Below are 20,385 nucleotides of genomic sequence, written 5' to 3'. Positions count from 1 at the left end.
TGGATATACAGCTAGTATAAAATAGGACAACCAAATTGTTTCCAAGGGTGCACCATGAGCACTTTCTTATACGAGTCCTCTGACATTGCTTTATTTCTGGGCCATTCAGGGGGTTTTTACTGGTAAAATCCTCAACACTTAAGGGACACTGTATCTATACAAATACTTTTGTAGATGGCCTTGCTGATAAATTGAAAAGGAAATACAGAACAAGACCTTTTCCATGGCATTAATCCAGCTCCAAATTTCTTTTTTTCTTTTTGCTTGGGATATTAAACCTTTGCTGGCTATAGACTTTTAATTATTTTGGTAGAATTCTACTATTTTAAATCTTCAGTTCTCAAACTGGTAGAATAATTTATTTTTAAAATAATGTATTATAAATTGTTTTTAGATTCTTTAGATCAGAAGGCAGCTTTTAATTAAATATTTTAAAGTTCTTACCATCGTATCTGAACTGGAAGATTTGGGATGTAGAGCTACCTGCTTTTAAAAAAAATCTAAAAGCTACTGTATAAGAAGACAGCTTTAAGCTATTCTTCCAAATTACAAAGTTTAAATCCTTTAATTCCAAGCAAGCCAACCTCCCTATCAAATTCTTCCCTTGATGAAAATGTTTATAGAAGAGACGAGAGGGAACTTGATCGTTTTAACATGCTAACACTTTCTAACTTAAAATGTGAGTGAATCCTTTAACCAAAGCAGAATTCTATTGATGTTTTGGGGATTTTTTGACAGTTTGAAAGTTTCACAACTTCCTCCTCATGCAATAATAGTAACACTCAAATGACGTATATAACCAAATTCTCTTCTGAAGTTCACTTTATGACCTAATTACAGGTTTGCTGCCAGTGTATTTTGGAAGCCTAGCTTTTTGCTACATCTTGGTGTTCACCTGCATGCTGCTCCTTCAATGGCGAAAACAAATCCTTCAGAAGCGCCGCGCAAAAGTCTGGATGAAACAGTTGAAAGCAGAGTCTTATTTTCAACAGGCCTTGGCTCACAGGGCTGATGAAGAAGCCCAGCCTAGAACAAATGCAGCCATCTGCAATCCTGATAACATCCCAGAGCCACAAAGCATTTTCTTACCCAGTGAGAATATTGTGGAGACCGATGACAGTTCTACCCCTCCACTTCCAGATTCAGTTCCATACAAACCGGTATTTCAAGAAGTTGCATGTGCTTGTGCACTCTCTCACTTGCCGCCACTGCTTGCGCACTCAGCTTCTTACCCTTGCTCTACCATTCCAACAGAAAGTTCACCATTCAGCTTACCTCTAAAACCAACCATCTTGAAAAATGATCCATACAGTATAGGTAGCAGGATCTCTGCTTAGCAGTCAATGTCATGGATGGGAATATTCTTAACTGGTTTCAATTAGAACTCAATTAAAGATCAGTTTCAAACTATTTCTGTTTTCATTCAAGCACTATTTTAATACTGGGAAGACAATTTGCCTTTGACAACTAGTGTAGAAAGAAATCACTTTAGAAATTACATTGTGTTCACAATCCTTATATACAGTATCATGAAACCGAAGTGTGTGTTTCTTTCCACGATTTCTAAAATCCCAATTGCCCAAAGAGCTAAATATTACATGGCCATACTTCTATTTTTAACCTTAGTAATAAATTACATTTTAATATATATGAGCAATATCCACATATATCAAAAAAACAAATGGTATGGAAGTCTTTGGAGCAACTTTTTCTACTGTTAAGAGGTAATCTGGGAACAGCAACTGTTTTTGCAAATCAGTTTATCATGTACTACACTACTCCCATGGACTCAGTAGGATTTTTTCAAGTGAACTGAATTTTCAACAATAGTAAGAAAAAGCTGAACGCTTCAGTTTTTCCTGTAATATATTTTTCTAGATGAAATGCATCTTGAAATAAAATAAGCATCACACCCAAAACAAACTTATTTTATTTAGATTTGACATTCACAATGCATAATAGGTGCCAAATGCCACACCTAAATCCAGCTTTAATTTACTCCATAAGAGCTTTTGCACATTTGTGAGGCCCAATTTTATAAAACATTTCACTTAGTTTAAGTAGGACAATGCAAATCAATTACTTTTATACAATGTAAAACCAGTGTACCTTCAGTGCAGTGGATTCCAATACAAATCCTAAAGAACAAGTTCCATAGATGAACACTATGATTCATAGCAGAAAATTGTTTTAACATTTTAAAGATCTGATTAGTTAATTCATATTCAAAAGGACACAATGTTCACTTTGGAGATATAAAATCAAGAGTCATTTTTTAATAGCATAAAGAGCAGTACCACTTTTAAGTACAGCCAACACTCCCATACAAGGGAAACAGGCTTAGATCTTTCAAAACCTTTAAGAATTTTCTCCTTTACAATGTTATGGTTCTCCATACAAGTAAACTACCCTTTTTTGTAAATTTTAATTTTATTAATTCATGTGATTATCTGAACGAAAAAAGAATTCTGCAATCAAGTAATTTTTACTTTTTAAGTGCCACTATATTTTCTTGTGCAATCACAAAAGAGACAATACATTCCACTATTACGTTACCCTGTCCCTATTCTATCTATTCTGAATGCCCCTAATTTTATCAGGGAATTTTATTATTGTGAAATACCTGAATAACCTATTTTTTATATAATATATTCATTGGAAGCAGTGCTATAAATCCAACATTCATTTGAAGCCTTCTGTTACTACCGTAATAAAGAGATGAGTCCATTTCATGGGCACCTATGAACACTGAAAAAAAAACTCTGTAGCTTAATATCCACATGAACATATTCAAATCTTGTGTTTTTCTAAAATATGTTACAGCTTATAGCTATCCTACTCAGCATGGCTGATAGTCAGACATGATATATGACTTGTGGCATCAGTTCAGAAGAGTATTATACCTTAAGGAGGATGAAGCTAAAATGGGGGAAATGCTAGGATTTTGATCAGTGGTTTAGCTAATTCCCATTACTCTTGCTTAAATAACCTTCCAAAAGAGGCAGGCTCAGCTCTGGGAAGAATGCTCACATTCAACTTCAAATCAATTCTGCTGTACAGCTATTGTGCACATTTTTAATTAACCCTGAAATAATTTCAAAGAATGCGCTATTTGAGCCAATTTATAATACTCTGCCATATTTATTTTGCTTTCCTGATAAAATACATTTACTTCTAAATGCACAAATATTGCCAATTAGAAGAAACACTTCATAAGACAAGCAATGTATTTTGAAGGCTCTAATTATATTCAAAAACAAGATAGAATTACTTCAAGATTTTACATGAAGAGTTACATGAAGAGTTAGCTTTCTGAAAAGCTTGCAAATGGGGAAAATATACCACTTCAGAGTTTAGACATTTCACCACTTCATGTTCCTAAATTTGCCTAATATGAATGTCTTCTTTCTCAGTGGTGACATACACATGTGAGGAATAGGGAAATGCTGGTGTGCTAAGGATCCTAATCAATCAGCTCAAGTCATTACTTATACCTTCCTTCCTGCTCTATAACACACAGTATGAATTAATCTTAGGTATTTTTTTCTAATGAAAGCATTCCTTTAATGTAGGGTAGTTTTCAAATAAATGTTTCTCTTAGGGTACAGTATTGAGATGTTGAAGACTATGACTTCAGCTTCTAAATTAGATCAGAAATTTTGGAGTGAGATTTCTGTTACAACAAAAATGTATCTGAAAACAATCCCTAAAAGTGCTCATGATAATTAGCTTAATACTGAGATTAAAAGTCATTCTTTTTATATGGATCATGACAAGCCACCTTTAAAAATACCTTCAATATTTTGCTATACAATCATATTACATACACACATACAAATACTGCTATATTTAATAGTTATTGCTTTATTTGGTCAATGGTTTTTATACACAAAGCATATAAAACTAATTTTATCTGAAAGAATACTGGTTTTTAGTTACTTTGCAATATGAATTTTGAACTTTAATGGGTATAGATCACATACAAACTTAAGGAAACAATTTACATTCTGGATAATCTAGATAAGGGAATCTGGTTTTCCAAAAACTGTTCATTAAATTTTTGGAAGGAGTCTGTTTACATCGTATTCTAGTATATCAGTGCTCCATACTTTATAGAAACCACTGCCATTATTTTCCCAAGAAGCCTGAATTTTGTGTGGGCAATGAAGATTCCTGAGAACTTAAATTTGCTAAACTAAAAGCTGTAAAGAAAGCCAACAACTATGACAGCATTCTATTCAACATATCATTTTAAAATAGATTTACAATAAAAATGGCACATTAGAAAACCTTGCTGTGTTTGGTTTGTACAGAGAATAATGATTATCTGAGATTATTTACTAAATAAAATCCTACCATTTGTTTGCCTGACAACACCTGATTTTTTTAATAACCAAAAAAAAGCAGTTTAAAACGCTTAGAATTTCCAAGCTTATAGCTCAAGCCACATCACCAAAAGTAACTTCACATTCACAAACACATCTGTTTTTTAATAAGGCAAAATCTTACTAATCTTGATAGGCCAGAGTACATAGGAAGATGCTGTACTCCTAGTGGAAATCTTTCTCAAACTGCAAGTTAAGAAGCAGATTTAACTATAGTGTGGAGAAAACAGCTGGTCCATGCCACAATCTTAATCCATTTGAACCTCACATTGCAATTAATTTTAAAATAAATCAGCAAACTATAGAGTGAAAACGCAAAAATGTACTTAATGTAATATATAATTTGGTCCTTATCATCTCATTCTTCTCTGAGAGTATCAGAATTACTGATAATATTAACTATGCTAACTATTAACACCACTTTTAATCCTCTGTTAAACTGGGGAAAGTTAATTGAATAAAGTATCACCAATACAATAGGAAAAGCTGAAGTAAATATTGCAATGTTTCCAGCAGGAATCCTTCTTCATAAAATTATTATAACTGAAAATAACAATGAATCTGTAATCAATTTAAAACCAGAAGAAATTATTATTCTTACAACCTGTTTCTAAGAATGTCTCTTTATCTCAATTTCAAGAACTGAAGTCTTCTTTAGAGTCTGGTATAAATGTTAGTCTTTAAGTAGCACAAAACTTTCCAGTGATTCACAAACAAATATAGGAAAGGAGTGTCATACAAGTGTAATTCCTAGGAAGAAGAAATGTTTTCTGTTGCCGATTTTTACTTAATACAACCTGGAAAATTGATTACTTTAAATGCAAATTAGACCCAAATATGTATAAGTTATTCTAGTTTAAATATTTACAAACGGAAGAATCCCATCCTGCAAATCAGAGTTTTATATTTTATTCTAAAGTGCAGCTAATTTAAGGCAAATTTGAAATATAAAATCAAGTCTGTCACTATATACACACATTTTAACTTGAAGATGAGCTTCCCTTACACGGGAAATAAAGTCTGAGATAAAATTCTTTGTGTAGTCATAAGGTGCAATTATCATTTTCATTACAACCATTCAATTCAATGTAATGCAATTCTGGGGCCATGATCCAGGACAATAAAATGTCCCTAGTTCTGTGGGAATCAAAACCAACGCAATAATGTATTTGCTATTAATAGGCCCTGTTTGCATAAACACACTTAGGCATAGCTATTTACCCCTAGATCAGAGCCTCAAAAGTTGGAAAAACTTTCAGGGATCAACATATCTTATGTTACAACGGATAAAAATATAAACGCTTTTCGCTATTTTCCAAAGAACAGAAAATTTAAAAGGTGTCAATTGATACACTAAATTAACTTCAAAGACTAGCAGATCACTGGGAAAAGTGCTAGAAGAAGCTTTTACTTATTCAGTTGGTTTTTTTAAAAAAACATAGCTACTGTAGTCCTTCAATACTGTGTTTATAAGAAAAGATACTATAGACCCAATGCTACTTTCAGTTCTGATATGGAATATCTTCCATCTCCATCTTCATCAAACTCCTGAAAACTCTGTCGATCATGCACTGTTGATCCAACTAGATTTTCCAGGTCCTCATATGTTAGCTTGTCATTAGTGCCTTGGCTAGAAGTCCTGAATAAATTTTGAAGATCTGCAAGGACCCAAAAAATTATAAAATATAATTCATACTCTCTCCTGAATTCAATCACCCCAAACACCTTCATAAGTCAGTTACGATGTGATTAGCTTAAGAAATAAGTTTATTATGCCAATAATAGCAGCATCATATCCCTAAAACTCAAGACTCCTTATTGCCAGCACTGATATTTCTATCATGGATTATTTAACTAGAGTTTCTCATTCATCTGCAATTCAGAAAATGCAGGGTTTTTTTGTAAATTGACATTTTAAATGCAGTTTAATGTACACTTACTAAACAAAGGTTACTTTCATTATATGTATGAAACTACAACTATCATGGTTATTAAAAACCACAAAAAAGTCAACATTGTTTTGTTATGGAAAAAGAAATGGTATGAAATAGAATGCAACCTCATTTTTAGTTTACTAAACTATGTAAAATCATTATATCTGAGCTGACCCCAAAACAATGATATGCCATACATATGAATTAAACTAGCAAGAACAGCACTAAACATTTGGAAAGAGATAATTGCTAAAGATTAATGTATGTCAACTGACTTAATATAGCTGATTATCTGCTTCAGGTATTCAGAGTAGACTATAGTATAATAACCCATTTTATATTATTTTTATACATTTTAGCCATGTTCAGAATATTTCTTTTGTTACTTTAATATTTTCAATTGGATAACCTATGGCAGTGGTGGCAAACCTATGGCATGCGTGCCAGAGGCGGCACTCAGAGCTCTCTCTGTGGACACGCGCGCCATGCCCCGGAGATGGCAACTGTCCTTCTTCAACCAGCCGCCCGCTAACTCACTGAGGTCCCACATGGCCGGATGCATCCCAGCACCCATGCGCTCGCTGGCCTCTGTGTGCAGGGGCCGATGGTGTCAGGCACCAGCCGCCCCGGTCCCTGCCTCACCTTGCCCTGTGACAATAGCACCCCTGCCCTGCGTTGCCTTGCCTCGCCTCACCCCGCAGGACAAACCTCCTGCCCACCGCCCCACCTGATAGAGACCTCCTGGATCTCCCCCAACCCTGCCCGGCCCCCACAGAAGTCCCTCCCGAGTAACACTGAGGTGATCACGCCCACCTTGGCCACACCCACCCAATCTGCCATGACCACCACAGCCACGCCCACCCAGTGGACCACGCCCACCTGGTACCCGGCGATAAATAAGTGGGTTTTGGGTTGCAGTTTGGGCACTCGGTCTCTAAAAGGTTCGCCATCGCTGACCTATGGCAATAACCCAATACAAAATATTTAAGAAAATGAAGGGATAATTACGACATGGGGATCCTGCAAAAGCAGAGATTTACCCTTTTTGCTAACATGATCTAAATGAACATCATTTTTCAAAGCTATTATGACTAACAGTAACTTCAAAGAGAGAGCTGCACTGATGATGAGATTAAGTACCTCTATAATCCCAACCCTGCTTATCCCACGTGAAACTAGCAGCCATTTGTCCCATCTGAAAGAATGGAATGGAATAGAATAGAAGCTGGAAGGGACCTTGGAGGTCTTCTAGTCCAGCCCCCTAGTCCAGTGGTGGAGCGCCCACGATTTCTGGGGGCAAGCTGTTCCACTGGTTGATTGTCCTCACTTCAGGAAGTTTCTCTTTAATTCCAGGTTGCTTCTCTCTTTGATCAGTTTCCAACCATTGTTTGTCGTCCTTCCCTCTAGTGCTCTGGTGAATAACGTGACTCCCTCTTCTTTGTGGCAGCCCCTCAGATCCTGGAATACTTCTATCATGTCTCCCTTATTTCTTCTTTTCTTTAGACTGGCCAAACCCAAGTTCCGCAGCCGTTCTTTGTACATTTTGGTCTCCAGGGCTTTGATCATCTTAGTTGCTCTTCTCTGATTTTTTTCCGGACTCTCAACATCTTTTTTGTGATATGGTGACCAAAACTGGCTGCAGTATTCAAGGTGTGGTCTTACCAGGGCTTTATAAAGTGGTACTAGTACTTCACGTGATCTTGATTCTATGCCTCTGTTTATACAACCTAGGATTGTATTAGCTTTTTTGGTTGCTGCTGCACACTGCTGGCTCATAATTAAGTGATCGTCCACCAGGACTCCAAGGTCCCTCTCACAGTTACTGCCTCCAAGTCAGGTCTCGCCCAATCTATATTTGTTCCTTTGTTTTTTCCTGCCTAAGTGTAAGACTTTGCTTTTCTACACAGTGAAACTCATTTTGTTGGATAGGGGCCATTGTTCAAGTTTGTCAAGATCTTTTTGGATCCTGAGTTTGTCTTCTGGGGTGTTGGCTACTCCTGACAGTTTGGCGTCATCTGCAAATTTGACAAGTTCCCCTTCAATTCCCTCGTCTAAGTCATTGATGAAGATATTGAAGAGTACTGGACCTAAGACGGAACCTTGCGGTACCCCACTGCTTACTTATTTATACACAAATATTTATCATCATAAATAAATCCATATATATATGGATTCATTCATTCATTCATTCATTTTGCCATTTCTAAATGTAGATTCCCAACTTAAATTTGTGAAGAAAACTTTGATATCTAGATCCAAATTTATTAATTTCCAGAATCCTTTGCACACAAAACATGGGGTGATTTCATGTCTAAAAATTCAACTTTACCTTCTATGTTGGATATTCCAGGTAAGGACAAACTTCTTGGGTGTCGACTTCCCTCAAAATTATTGCCAAGTGATCTTGAAGAAATTCTTGGAAGTTTTGTAGGCTCTGAAGTGATGCTCTGTGAATTTTCTACTGTCAAGTAATTTTACAGTAGTTATATATTTTTTCTTATTTGAGAACAGTAAATATTATGCATCCAGGTGGGGGAGGGGGACTTTATTTAGATGGTATAAAGCAGTCAAAAGCAATCTTAGCAGATTTCAAATATATTCTATTTCTACTCATACTAAAGTAAATAATAAACATATAGACTGACTGCCTTCTGGAGATTTGAAGACCAGAACTATTACTTGTTTTTTTAATCAGATAATCAATTTCAGTTTGTTTTTCAATTGAATTATACAGTTTATATGTTAGATTAAGGGTAAAAAAAATCTAAAGTGATTAATCTTGGTGTGATTTTTTTACATCTCAAAAGCCTGGCATTTTAACAGGGGTATGTAGACGTTCTATATCCACTGTAAGTTCCATCCTATTGTATCTCATGATAAATGGCGACCCTCAGCAGGTCTACCTAGACTCCCTCTGGAGTAGATACTCTTTAAGAAATCCAACTCCAAACCATGTAGGATTTTAAAAGTGAAAACAAGCACCTGTAAACCAAGTGGCCATCAATACAGATCATGCGGAATTGTATTATGTGATTATACCAGGCAGCTCTGGTCAGTTGCATTCTACTCCAGCTACAGTCTCCAGATGATCTTTCATGGTGAGTCCGAGTGGAAACTGACTAACATATAAATTCTGAAATGATGTTTAATTCTATGAAATACGACAACTAAAAGGTTTAGTTCAGAAGCTTGAATTCAAATGCTAGCCAGTAGATCTCCATGCTTCAGATATGCATTTGGAAACAGATAACAATTTGTTAAAGTAAGTTAGTAATTAAAGTATGATTAAATGAAATTAGCTTGATATTCTAATACAATATGCAAAACAACATGTTTACCTTTAAGTGCATCAGATCGTTCACTATCTGATTTGCTTGACAGAGCATTAATCAACTGCAGCTTTTCCCTTAGTTTGGATACCTGAGATTCTCCATTTTCTATTTTCTGTAGATTACAAAAAAAAAAAAAATCTAAAGAAGCCCTGTTTGTTTTACTTTGATTGCACTTAATACAAAATACACTGTGTAGTTTATATGTTTCTAGCAAGTATATTTATGTACTGTTTTTTCTATAAGAATACTGTAACTATCTACACTGTAAAGGGAACTCAATGTCAAAACCCATCAGGAATTTTCTCTTAATTCCTATGAAGAGTAACTAATTTCAGGTATTGTCATATCAAGTAATAGTTCTATCTAGAAGCTGAATGAACTAAATTAAAATGATTCCCTATTGTACTTGTCTTACATGATTGTACATTGAATTTATCAATCTATGGTTGACATAAATACACAGTGAAGCCCGTTTTATTGACAAAATTAGCATTCTGTCCTCAAATCTTAAAACTAAAGTTCTGGTGTAAACTTTTGCTGTAATGTTACTGTATAGTTTCTCATATTCTTTAAAACAATTGTGACTAAAACTTGGTTTCATTAATTACTTTAATTAGTCATTGGTTACAACATAAAATAACCTGAGTAGTTTTAGAGCATGAGAATTATCCTTAGGAACAGAAAGTTGATTTTTGGGGGGGGGAAGGGGGGAGGGGAAACTGAGAATATTTTGCCTTGTGAATGTATGTTCTTTAAAAGCATGTATTTTTTTTAAAATCAAGATATTACATCTAAGGTTTTGAACTAAGATGAAAATTGAAATGATGTTTTAATGTCCCATAGATTAATATTTTATTATATTTTAAAGTGTTTTTTTTAAAAAGTATAAGTTATAGACTTCCAGCATTAAATAACAACAGCCAAACTCACATCAATAAATTGCGGACCATATAACTAAAGTTTTGAAATGTTTGAAAAAAATGCTTTGTTTTCCCCAACAGAGAAGACACAGGAATGTGTTCTCAATACTCCTTTACACTTTTCAATTAAACAGAACTCAACATGGGTAAATAAACAAAGCTACATACTGTGTTTTGTCAGCTTTGGACCAGTTACAGATTTAATATCAACCACTGTAAAAGCTAAGATATCATTTCACTTGCTTCCAATTTGATTTTTAATGCAGTAATGGAATTTCTTCTCTGTGGGTAGATTTATAAAGAAACAAAAAGTGTGTGTGTAAATTCTGTATGCACACAGCACTGTAAATTTATTGCAATATAGTTTATCCTTAATTTTTTTTATATTTTTTATTATTTTTCTGAGACTGAATCGATATAATCTTTTCAACATTTCAGCTCACACAGGATTTTTGTTTTTACAAAATGTGGATGGAGAAAAATTATATATTTGGGATAGGAAGCTCAACTGTTCTGTCACTTCACTTGAGTAGGTTACCTTGCTGCTCTTACCCTCCAAGTCAGGAAGACAATTCAAAGGGGCTCTTAAAAAAAAAAATCACCTTCACTATAGTTCTCCAAAACTTACCTCCATATTTTCTACTTTTTCAGCAGTAGTTTCATTTCTTGATTCACTTTCCATATTTACCGAGGTAGTTAGGTTACTCACCTGCAAGAGACAGTATAATGCACGTGTTTGCTTGTGGCTTACTATCCTGCATGAGTAACATATTGCAAGTGTTTAATTCTTAAAACTGTTAGACACTCACCATACCAAAGGTAAGGTTCTTTCTATTTTCCAGTTTATTCACAACAAACATGTGATTTTCTAAGGAAGTAACTTTGCAACTTAGGTTGGTGACTGTTGAATCCAGATTGAAAAATTTTAAATCATTCAATTTCTGATGCAACATTAGGGTAGAGTTTATCTCTTCTATAGAGATATGTAGATATTGGTTATCCTGTTTAACAGAAAAACAATTTTATTACTTGACTATAAAAGCAGTGCAACAAAATTATTGAAAATAAGCAGAACATAATTTTAATGAATCCAGTACACTGTTAACTTATTCTATGTAGCCTTTTCAAGTTCAACAGAATAAATTGTGTATCAAAGGAATATACAATTAGTCCTCCAGTTACAATCACCTGCTTAATGATGGTTCAAAGTTACAACGGTACGGGAAAACGTGACTTGTGCCTGTTCTTCACACTTACGACCTTGCAGCAGCCCCTTAACAGCTGGTATATATTTATGACAGTTGCAGTGTCCTGGGGTCATGTGACCACCTTTTGCAACCTGAGAAACAAAGTCAATGGGGAAGCCAGATTCACTTACTAACCGTGTTACTAACACAACAACCACAGCGATTCACTTAACAGCTGTGGCAAGAAAGTCATAAAATGGGGCAAAACTCACTTGATGGTCATGCTTAGCAATGAAAATGTGCTCAGTCATAAGTTAAAGAAAGAAGCAGAATTAGAGGTTACCTCATGCACTTCTTCTCTACTGCAGGCCAGTTTCAGTGGCTATTATGGATTCTGCACATTCATTAAACTATTATAATGCCATTGTAATTTTATGTACATATTTTTTTTTGGTATTTCAATTATAACACAACTTATGCTGGGTGGCTAATGGGAAGTTAGGAGGACTAATTCAGAAACTGTCAGATACCTGGAGTCTTTCAACACTGAATAATAGTTTTATGGAAACTAAATCGTTATCATATTGCAACTACTCTCAATGATTATACTAGATGCATTTGAAGCAGGAGCAATAGCTTCCTGACAACTTTCATTCTAGAGGCACTATAAATATCAGCATTTGTGCTGCAAAAGTAACACTAAGGAATATAACAATGCAAAGCTATCCTGGCTTTATTTTTACATAACAATTTTGAAACAGTGATTTCCAAAGCTTTGAAAAGCAAAAAAGCAGCACCTGTTTACAACTGTTCGTCATATTCTTTTCATTTATCTGGGGGACAGAAGAGGAGGAAAAGGTAGGTAAATGCTTTTGTCTAACATCTTCTGTGTGTTCATTCTGAAATATATTAAGATATGTGTTTAAACCAATTATGATTTGAATATTCATAACCCATCAACTATAACACCTCTCCACATCAAGTTCTTTACATTCTGCAATTAATTGAAGGACAAGAAAACAATAAGATGGTAAGCCTTTTGAGAGCAGCTATAAAATACTGACATTTGCTTTACATTAAATTGGGATGTAATGTTTTTGTGCAGGAAGAATAGGAAGCAGAGATATAGCTAGAAAAGTGAAGTGTCTGCCTAAATCCAGTGTTTCTCAACCTTGACAATTTTAAGGCATGTGGACTTCAACTCCCAGAATTCCACAGCCAGCAATGCTGGCTGTGGAATTCTGGGAGTTGAAGTCCACATGCCTTAAAATTGTCAAGGTTGAGAAACACTGGCCTAAACTAATTGCCTAAAATGTGATGTTAGCATTAAAATGTTTCCATCTGCATAAACAATCAATATCTACAAATCTGATTATAGAGAATTTACAAATTTAAATTGGTTTTAAGACCCGATACAGTTTAACAAACTTAAAAGAACATAAAATGTATTCCACTTAAAATAGTAAACTATAAATATCAATTTTATTAATAAAATCATAGGGAGGTTTAAATAATAGTAAAAAAAAAAGCTTCAGCCACTTTTATTTTTAAATTGCATACCAAATCTGAAAGTCTTATAGGATGTGCTACTGAATGTACTCTTGTGAAATGTCTATACATCCTTACTATTTCTTTTTGGAGAGTTTCTAGAGTCTTCTTTTGCTCTTCAATTGCTGCTTGCATGGCCTCAACATCATGATGAACACTAGTTACTGTGCTACCTATAGTAGCGACACTCTAGGAGAAAAACCAAGAATAAATCTTTTGGCATCAGATATTCATTGATCGATTAACTGAATGTGCTTACTCCAATGAGGAATTATTTTGATTGGTTACACTAAACATAAAGAATGTACATTAACAAATCTCATTTATTGCAGTATGAATAACAATTTATTTTCTTGGCTATATTTAACTGGGAACTTATATCACATTTGAAGAATATGGAATCAGGTCTGTGGATAAAATAAGTCACTTTGTATTGTTCCATTGAAATTATTTCCACATCAAAGCATACATAAAGTGTATGTGGTAGGGTAACAAGATCGTTTATATTGCCACATACATACAAAGATTCTAACTGCATCATCAGACTTGGATATGCAAGAAAAGATACATCCTACGATAAACTGTTTTCATATTTGGACAAAAACATGCAAACAAATATTTGTAAAAGTATTTAGAAACACAAACCTCTAGTATTATCAATTCTACTGGAAAAATATGCAAACACTCTGCAGATTAATTTAGAATTTGCATCATTACCTTCAAAACTAATTAGAAGTATACTCTCCCCAGGAAAGCATACTATAGGATATAAACTTTTATAGCAATTGTACTCATAAAAAGATCCCAAAGTATGATGAAAATTATTTTCTGGATTATAGGAAAAATATAAAAAGTGCTGGAAATACATCCTGTCAGTAGTACTGCACTTAGCTTACATATAAAAAAAGGAACTTACTTCCAGGCAAGCCAACATAATATTGGCTGTAAACATATAAGAACAACAATTCTGAATATATTAGTTATGCCCAATTTTACTAGTAGGCCTCAATACTGCAGAGACGCTGAAATCACTACTACTAATTGCCACCTATATTCTTCTTACAAGTCATTTGTATCATTGGTGAAATATACCATTTTTCATGGTCTAGTCACATTAACTGGAAAGCAGGATTTCAATAGTTTTACAAATATGTTTTTATGTTTTCTTCATACATTTTCAAATAAAGAAGGATAAAAACACAATTAAAATATAGTTCCTATTAGGAAGGAAAGATATAATGAAAAGCTCTGTACTTGTCAAGTTATCTATAGCACAAAAATGCTAAAGGTTGATTAATATTAAAGTATTAAATATAATACATACTTTCTGAAGCTCTTCCACTGTAACAGGAAGATTAATCAAATCAGAAGCAGATTTAATATTTGTTTTGAGATGATTTACTGCCAACATCAATAAAGATATCTGTAATCACAAATGAAAGAATAACTTTACAGGACAGGTTTTTATCCTTTCTGTTGTAAAGGTTCATCCTAAGACAATGTTATGAATATGTTGATGTTGAGTTACCAGAACTGAAGACTAACTCAAAGGAACAAACCTGAACTACAAATATTCCCCTTTATTGGTAAACAAAGCAAAGGTTGGACATTCTATTGCACAATATAGAAAATGTTCAATAGAATTTAATATTAACTGACTATATTGAGTGATTAAGAGTGCTATTTAACCCTATTTTTGGTACAACTTTACTTGAACAAATGCTTTCTCACTTTACCTGTTTGTTTATTTCAGTGATGTTTATCCATATTTTGTTTATCCCCAAATCTCCATTCTTAATTTTTTCCAATTCCTTTTCTTTGTTAAGGAGGTCTTCAGTCATTCTGGGAATTTCTTGAAATGAAGTTTTTTGATTGGACTCCACTAAAATAGAAAATTAAATACTTAATGAATCTGACAATATGTAAGTAATTTCTTTTATGCTCTAGTTCTGAATATCTAAGAGGCTATGACTCTCATTATGAATATGCATAAGGTCTTTTAGAGATATTCCGTCTCAGAAGCCCATTATTATTACTATAGTATACAGAAGAGCCTGTTCTCCTACACTGCTCCCAAATTATGGGAATTTCACTTGGCCTCCACTGTCTTGTACTTAGAAACATGTAAAGAATTATCTCTAGTTAATTATGATATTAATTTGATACTTAAGATTTAAGATTCTGGAGGGATTCTGTTTTGTCTTAGAGTAGAAAAACAGAGTATAATTCACACAAACAACAAACATTTTCTTCCAGGTCTCAAGTACACTTCCCAGTGCATTTATTGTACCGATTCTTTATAAAATAGAAAAGCACAAGAAACCCATGCTTGTTAGGTCATCGTTTCAAAGATATTTCCTTACCTAAACAAAGAAACAGAGACCATGGATAAGTAAAACAGTCAAGGGAGTGGGAGCAACTTCTGACTTCTTGCCTGCTTCCACACCGAGTTTCCATGTGGGAAGTTGGCAGCATCAGAAAACCTTCCTTCCTTCCTTCCTTCCTTCCTTCCTTCCTTCCTTCCTTCCTTCCTTCCTTCCGGCTTCCCCAATAAGGAAAGTCTTTCTCTCCCTCTCACTGGTGAGGATGATGCAGGGAGTGCATGGAGGCATGCAAGAGGTGCTGCATGGGTAAGGGAAGGCACGCAGGTCTGGTAGCACCAGTTGGAAGAACAAATGGGGGAAAACACAGATCAGGGGAAGGGTGGGTTGGGAAGGGTGCATGGGAATTCCTTCCTCCATTCCTGCTCCCTTCCTTTCCAGCTGCTGGATGGGAGAGGGGGCAAGGAATTGTGAGATTGGTTGGGAAGCCCTCACAGGACATTGAAAATGAAGATCTTGTGTGACCATAGCAGGAATGCAGCACCGCCAGTAGGACTGAAGCAGCCACATCTTTCCCAACTTTCATTCCCTCAGGAGTCACAGATTCTGGGTTTTGTAAGTTAGCCCATTTGAGATACACTTTAATTCAAAAACTGTTGCTATATGATCCACCGTTTTGCTCAGTTAAAGGTCGGGACAATCAGAGTTTTAGTAGTATACCAGGGGTCCCAGCCTCTGGTTCGTGGATTGGCATTGGTCCACAGCATGCCAGTAAGCTCCATGTGCAGCATGCAGGCAGCATACAAAACCACACACCCCTCCAGTCCATGGAAAAACCTTTCTCCACGGAACCAGTCCCTGGTGCCCAAAAGGTTGGGGACCGCTAGTATATACTGTAGTTATCTATGCCAGTACACTTACAATTTCCTAATCCATAACCGATGACATATAACATGGTGTTTGCTAGTAATAATGAAGCTGAAATCCAGCACACTGATAATAGAAGCAGGCTGCTGGAAACTAGCAAATTGATAAGCATTTAGGATCAAAATATTATAAGTTTTATTATATATTGCAATCAAATTGTCTTAAATACACCTTAACATTAACCAAGAAATATTTGATTACATTTAGTAAGCATGGGCTATTTTTCTATATTGTTAAAACTCTATTTTCTGGTTAGTTGTGCAAGAAAACATATTTTTTTAACATGTAGAAAATGCATTAATAGTAAAGGGAAAGTCTGTTAACCATGCCATTGATCAGAAACACTAGCACTAACAAATAAGAACATTTATGTTTGTGCCATTGAATTCTTATGATTAAGTATGATATAATCCACCAACCCCCTATAGGGAGGAAAATTGTTTTCTTAAGTATAAACGGCATTACTAAGATTCCAACAGCAGTTCAACAGTTGAATAAACTGCTTTAGATGGTTCTCATTGGCTGGAAAGGTCCTAACTGTGAAAAATGGTCATAAGTAATTTTTTTCAGTGCCGTTGAAACTTTGGGCGGTCACTAGATGAACTCTTGTAAGTCGAGGACTACCTGTATTGTCAATTTTTTCCTTCTTCTCTTTCACCCGCCACCTCTGTGTTTTAATATATTGCCTGATGAAGATATTGAAAGCTTGTGCTTTTTGGACCTTTGGATTGATGTAATCAACATCTTTTCTGATTGGACTTTGAAATTAAAAAAGAATGAAAAGGACCTTGGGAGATCAATAGTCCACCTCCCTGCGCAGTAAAGGAATGTACTATTACAACATCTGTGATAGGTGGCCATCTGATCTCTGTTTAAGCACCTCCAGCCAATGAGAACCATCTAAAGCAGTAAAATATTCTTAAGAAAATGGGAATATATAATTTTGCCCCATAATGCATGCTAGCTAAAGGCAAGCTATATGCTAATTTCTTCTCTGTACATTATAGAAATGGCAAATATTTGAAATTCGAACTTACTGGTTCTAAATCTTTCCTTTAATCCATCCAGATCTTCTTTGAGAGCAACTTGCATCCATACCAATCCAACACATGCCACCACACAAGCAGCCAAGATGACAAAAGCACATAACGGGTAGCAGAGTTTGCAGCATCGCAGGTAGTCACCCCTACATTAAAAATGTTCCAAATCATTATTTGCTAACAGAGCTAAATATTACACTAAACTGATACCTTGCTAAATTCAATGTTGGAAGCAATGGGGCTTTTTAACTCTATATACTTGTACAATACCAAATATGAAAAAAGGCAGATTCCATGCTATGAAAAATTAGGAATAAAAATGAAACTGCCAATATTGTATTGTCCTCATATAAATATACGGCGTGTCTGCATCTGAAATACTTAGTATTTCCAAATACTAAACTTAGTAACTGTACTTGAAAAATATAACAGAGCTAAAAAAAAAGCAAAACCATAATAGGCCAACCAAAATAATCAAGGAGATTAAACATCTACCGTATATAAGAAAAGGCTACAATATTTGGGACACTTTAGCTTAAAAAAAGGGTGATAAGACTGAAGCATATACAATTTTCATAGAAGTCAGAGCAGAATAATTAGTGTTATTCTACATCAAGCCTAAGATAGAATTACAAAGTTAAATATGTTAAACAAAAGTACTAGGAAAAAAGTACCTTATCCCACAGGAACATTTATAGATATATTACAAAGGAGAAACAAATGTACAACAAACGCTAATAAAACCAGATCATGCTTTGATATGTTTATGTATTACTGCAACTAAAATCTTATTAAGGAATCAAGTTAACAGTACAATCTCTGCAAACTGATAATACTCAAGCAGAGAGAATGACAGTATCATTCTTCCTCATACCTGCATCATTAAGCCTAGTGCAAGAACACCAAGACAAGTTATATAAGTAACACACCTAAAGTTACTATTTCAGGGAAAGCTAATTCTACAAAGTGTGTTGCTGTGAGACTGTAGTCATACCCCAGCAGCAATCGTTTTCAGTTCCAGTTGTGTTCAGCAAATTGATGTTCTCCAAATGTGTTACCATTATAAGTACTATCAATCCAAAGCAGCTATCATTGAAGGCTATTAATAATATTGCTATTCCAATCACTATATTTTCTGACTTACACTCATTCCAAATGCAACCTTCCTTCTCAACACCTGTTAACTCGGCTTCTTCAAAATTCCGAGTCAATTATAACCCGAAAGCCGTTCGGTGTCTCTTCCCTCCCCATGAAGCGCCACGTCCCTTTCTATCCCTAAACCTCCTGACCACACAGACCATCCTCGGTTCCCATACCCTGCATCCACCCTGCTTCCTCCCTTCTCCTGGATTATCCGGATCTCACTTAGAAAAGCGGGCGCGGGCGCCCGGCAGCCCGAATCTGTCCCCGTAATCCGGGTCAGAGGAGCTGCTGGTGCTACTCTCGGCAGACTCGGTGCGGAGCAATCGATGACCCGAGGCGGAGCCTTTCCTGGGATGCTTCTTTTTGCGCCGGCCGCCTCCGCCGCTTCCGCTTCCCCGGTCGCCGTTTCCACCGCCGAGGCCTATGAGCGCGTTCAGCTCCTTGCGCTTTTTCATCCTCTTCTGCTGAGCCGGAGCAAGGCTCTGGGGAGCCGAGCTCCGCAACGCAGGAGGGGCTCCTAACTCGGGGCCCCGGCTCGCCAGCTTCAGCGTTTCCGACGTTCACCTCCCAGACGGGAGTCTCAAGAGGGCCGGCGCGGGTCTCTTAGGCTTCGGTGACGCCGTTGTGACCGATTCTTCTCCCCGCCGGAGGTAGCTGCCGCCTCAAGAGCCCAAGCCATGGCAGTAGGAAGAACATCGCTTCCTCTTGCACCTCACCGACCAACAGGGGCCGAAACTATTCGTTGCTAGTACCGAAGACACCGATTGGAGGATTTTGCTCATGTGCGAGAACCTATCAGTATCCCCTACTGCTATTGGATAGAAGAATTGTTTTTCTTCGGTCTGCCTTCTTCCCTACTGGGCTGTATTAGCCCTTTGTGTTCATTGGCTAGTGACTTTTACATCCGGGGAACCAGTTAATACCCGTCCGCAGCGGGGCGTATAAATAAATTAACCAATTAAAGGGCAAGGACTAATAGAGATAAATAGACTGAATTAGAATGATACTTAACTTGCCAAGATTATTGAATAGATCATATTGATGAAATGGCGTCGAATCAACGACTCTGCTTTAAATGTCATTAATTACTTAGGATGGAAAAAAGGACCTACTGACTATAGGGGGAGAAAAAAGTCAAACAGCATAGAAAAAATAGGCAAAAAAGTCTCTTTTTTTGTAATATATTTTATTGATTTTTTTTAAAACATAAATCAATAATTGGGAACACTGTGTTGTCTGGGCTACATTTGTAAAACAATCACTAACAATTGATTTCTATAATCCATAATCCACACAATAGTTTTAATTGATTTCCTCTTCCCAAAATATCCTCTTTTGCAAACATTGAGTTAATACAATTCTTATTGTTTTGATAGATAACAAATATATAATTTTTTCCCCAATAGTCCTAAAAATAATCACATCAATATAATATTTCTTTTCTATCCAATCATTTTGGTTGCCTTATCATAGATCCTGTTACAGTTCTTATTTTAATTTGTTTCTCCCACCAAATTCTAGATATTCTTACTGGTTAAGATTTTCTCAAAAATTAATTACATTTAAGAATTTAACTCTATTTTTACATATGAACCATCTCACACTTTTACATTTCTTAAAAATAGATAAAACAATAGAAAAAAAAGAA

General features: G+C 35.6%; 2 protein-coding genes across 2 annotated transcripts; one reads left to right on the top strand and one right to left on the bottom strand.

Annotated features, from left to right (window-relative positions):
• Positions 1–54: 54 nt before the first annotated feature.
• On the top strand, positions 55–1,675 carry TEX38 (testis expressed 38). The gene is made up of 2 exons (XM_029283449.1): positions 55–122; positions 818–1,675. Exons 1-2 carry the CDS (start codon positions 55–57, stop codon positions 1,335–1,337), a joined length of 588 nt encoding a protein of 195 aa, XP_029139282.1. The 3' UTR covers positions 1,338–1,675.
• A 207-nt stretch (positions 1,676–1,882) lies between these two features.
• Positions 1,883–19,237, bottom strand: EFCAB14 (EF-hand calcium binding domain 14). Its single transcript, XM_015812552.1, has 11 exons — positions 18,960–19,237; positions 17,592–17,740; positions 15,043–15,188; positions 14,631–14,729; positions 13,385–13,495; positions 12,556–12,657; positions 11,381–11,572; positions 11,200–11,280; positions 9,658–9,763; positions 8,649–8,780; positions 1,883–6,043 (listed from the first exon to the last, which is right to left on the bottom strand). Exons 1-11 carry the CDS (start codon positions 19,190–19,192, stop codon positions 5,868–5,870), a joined length of 1,527 nt encoding a protein of 508 aa, XP_015668038.1. The 5' UTR covers positions 19,193–19,237; the 3' UTR covers positions 1,883–5,867.
• Positions 19,238–20,385: the final 1,148 nt, after the last annotated feature.

The sequence above is a fragment of the Protobothrops mucrosquamatus genome, unplaced genomic scaffold (assembly GCF_001527695.2).
Source record: "Protobothrops mucrosquamatus isolate PMUCROS unplaced genomic scaffold, P.Mucros_1.0 scaffold95, whole genome shotgun sequence".
Classification (NCBI taxonomy): Eukaryota; Metazoa; Chordata; class Lepidosauria; order Squamata; family Viperidae; genus Protobothrops; species Protobothrops mucrosquamatus.
This window is presented reverse-complemented; position numbering and strand designations above follow the sequence as displayed.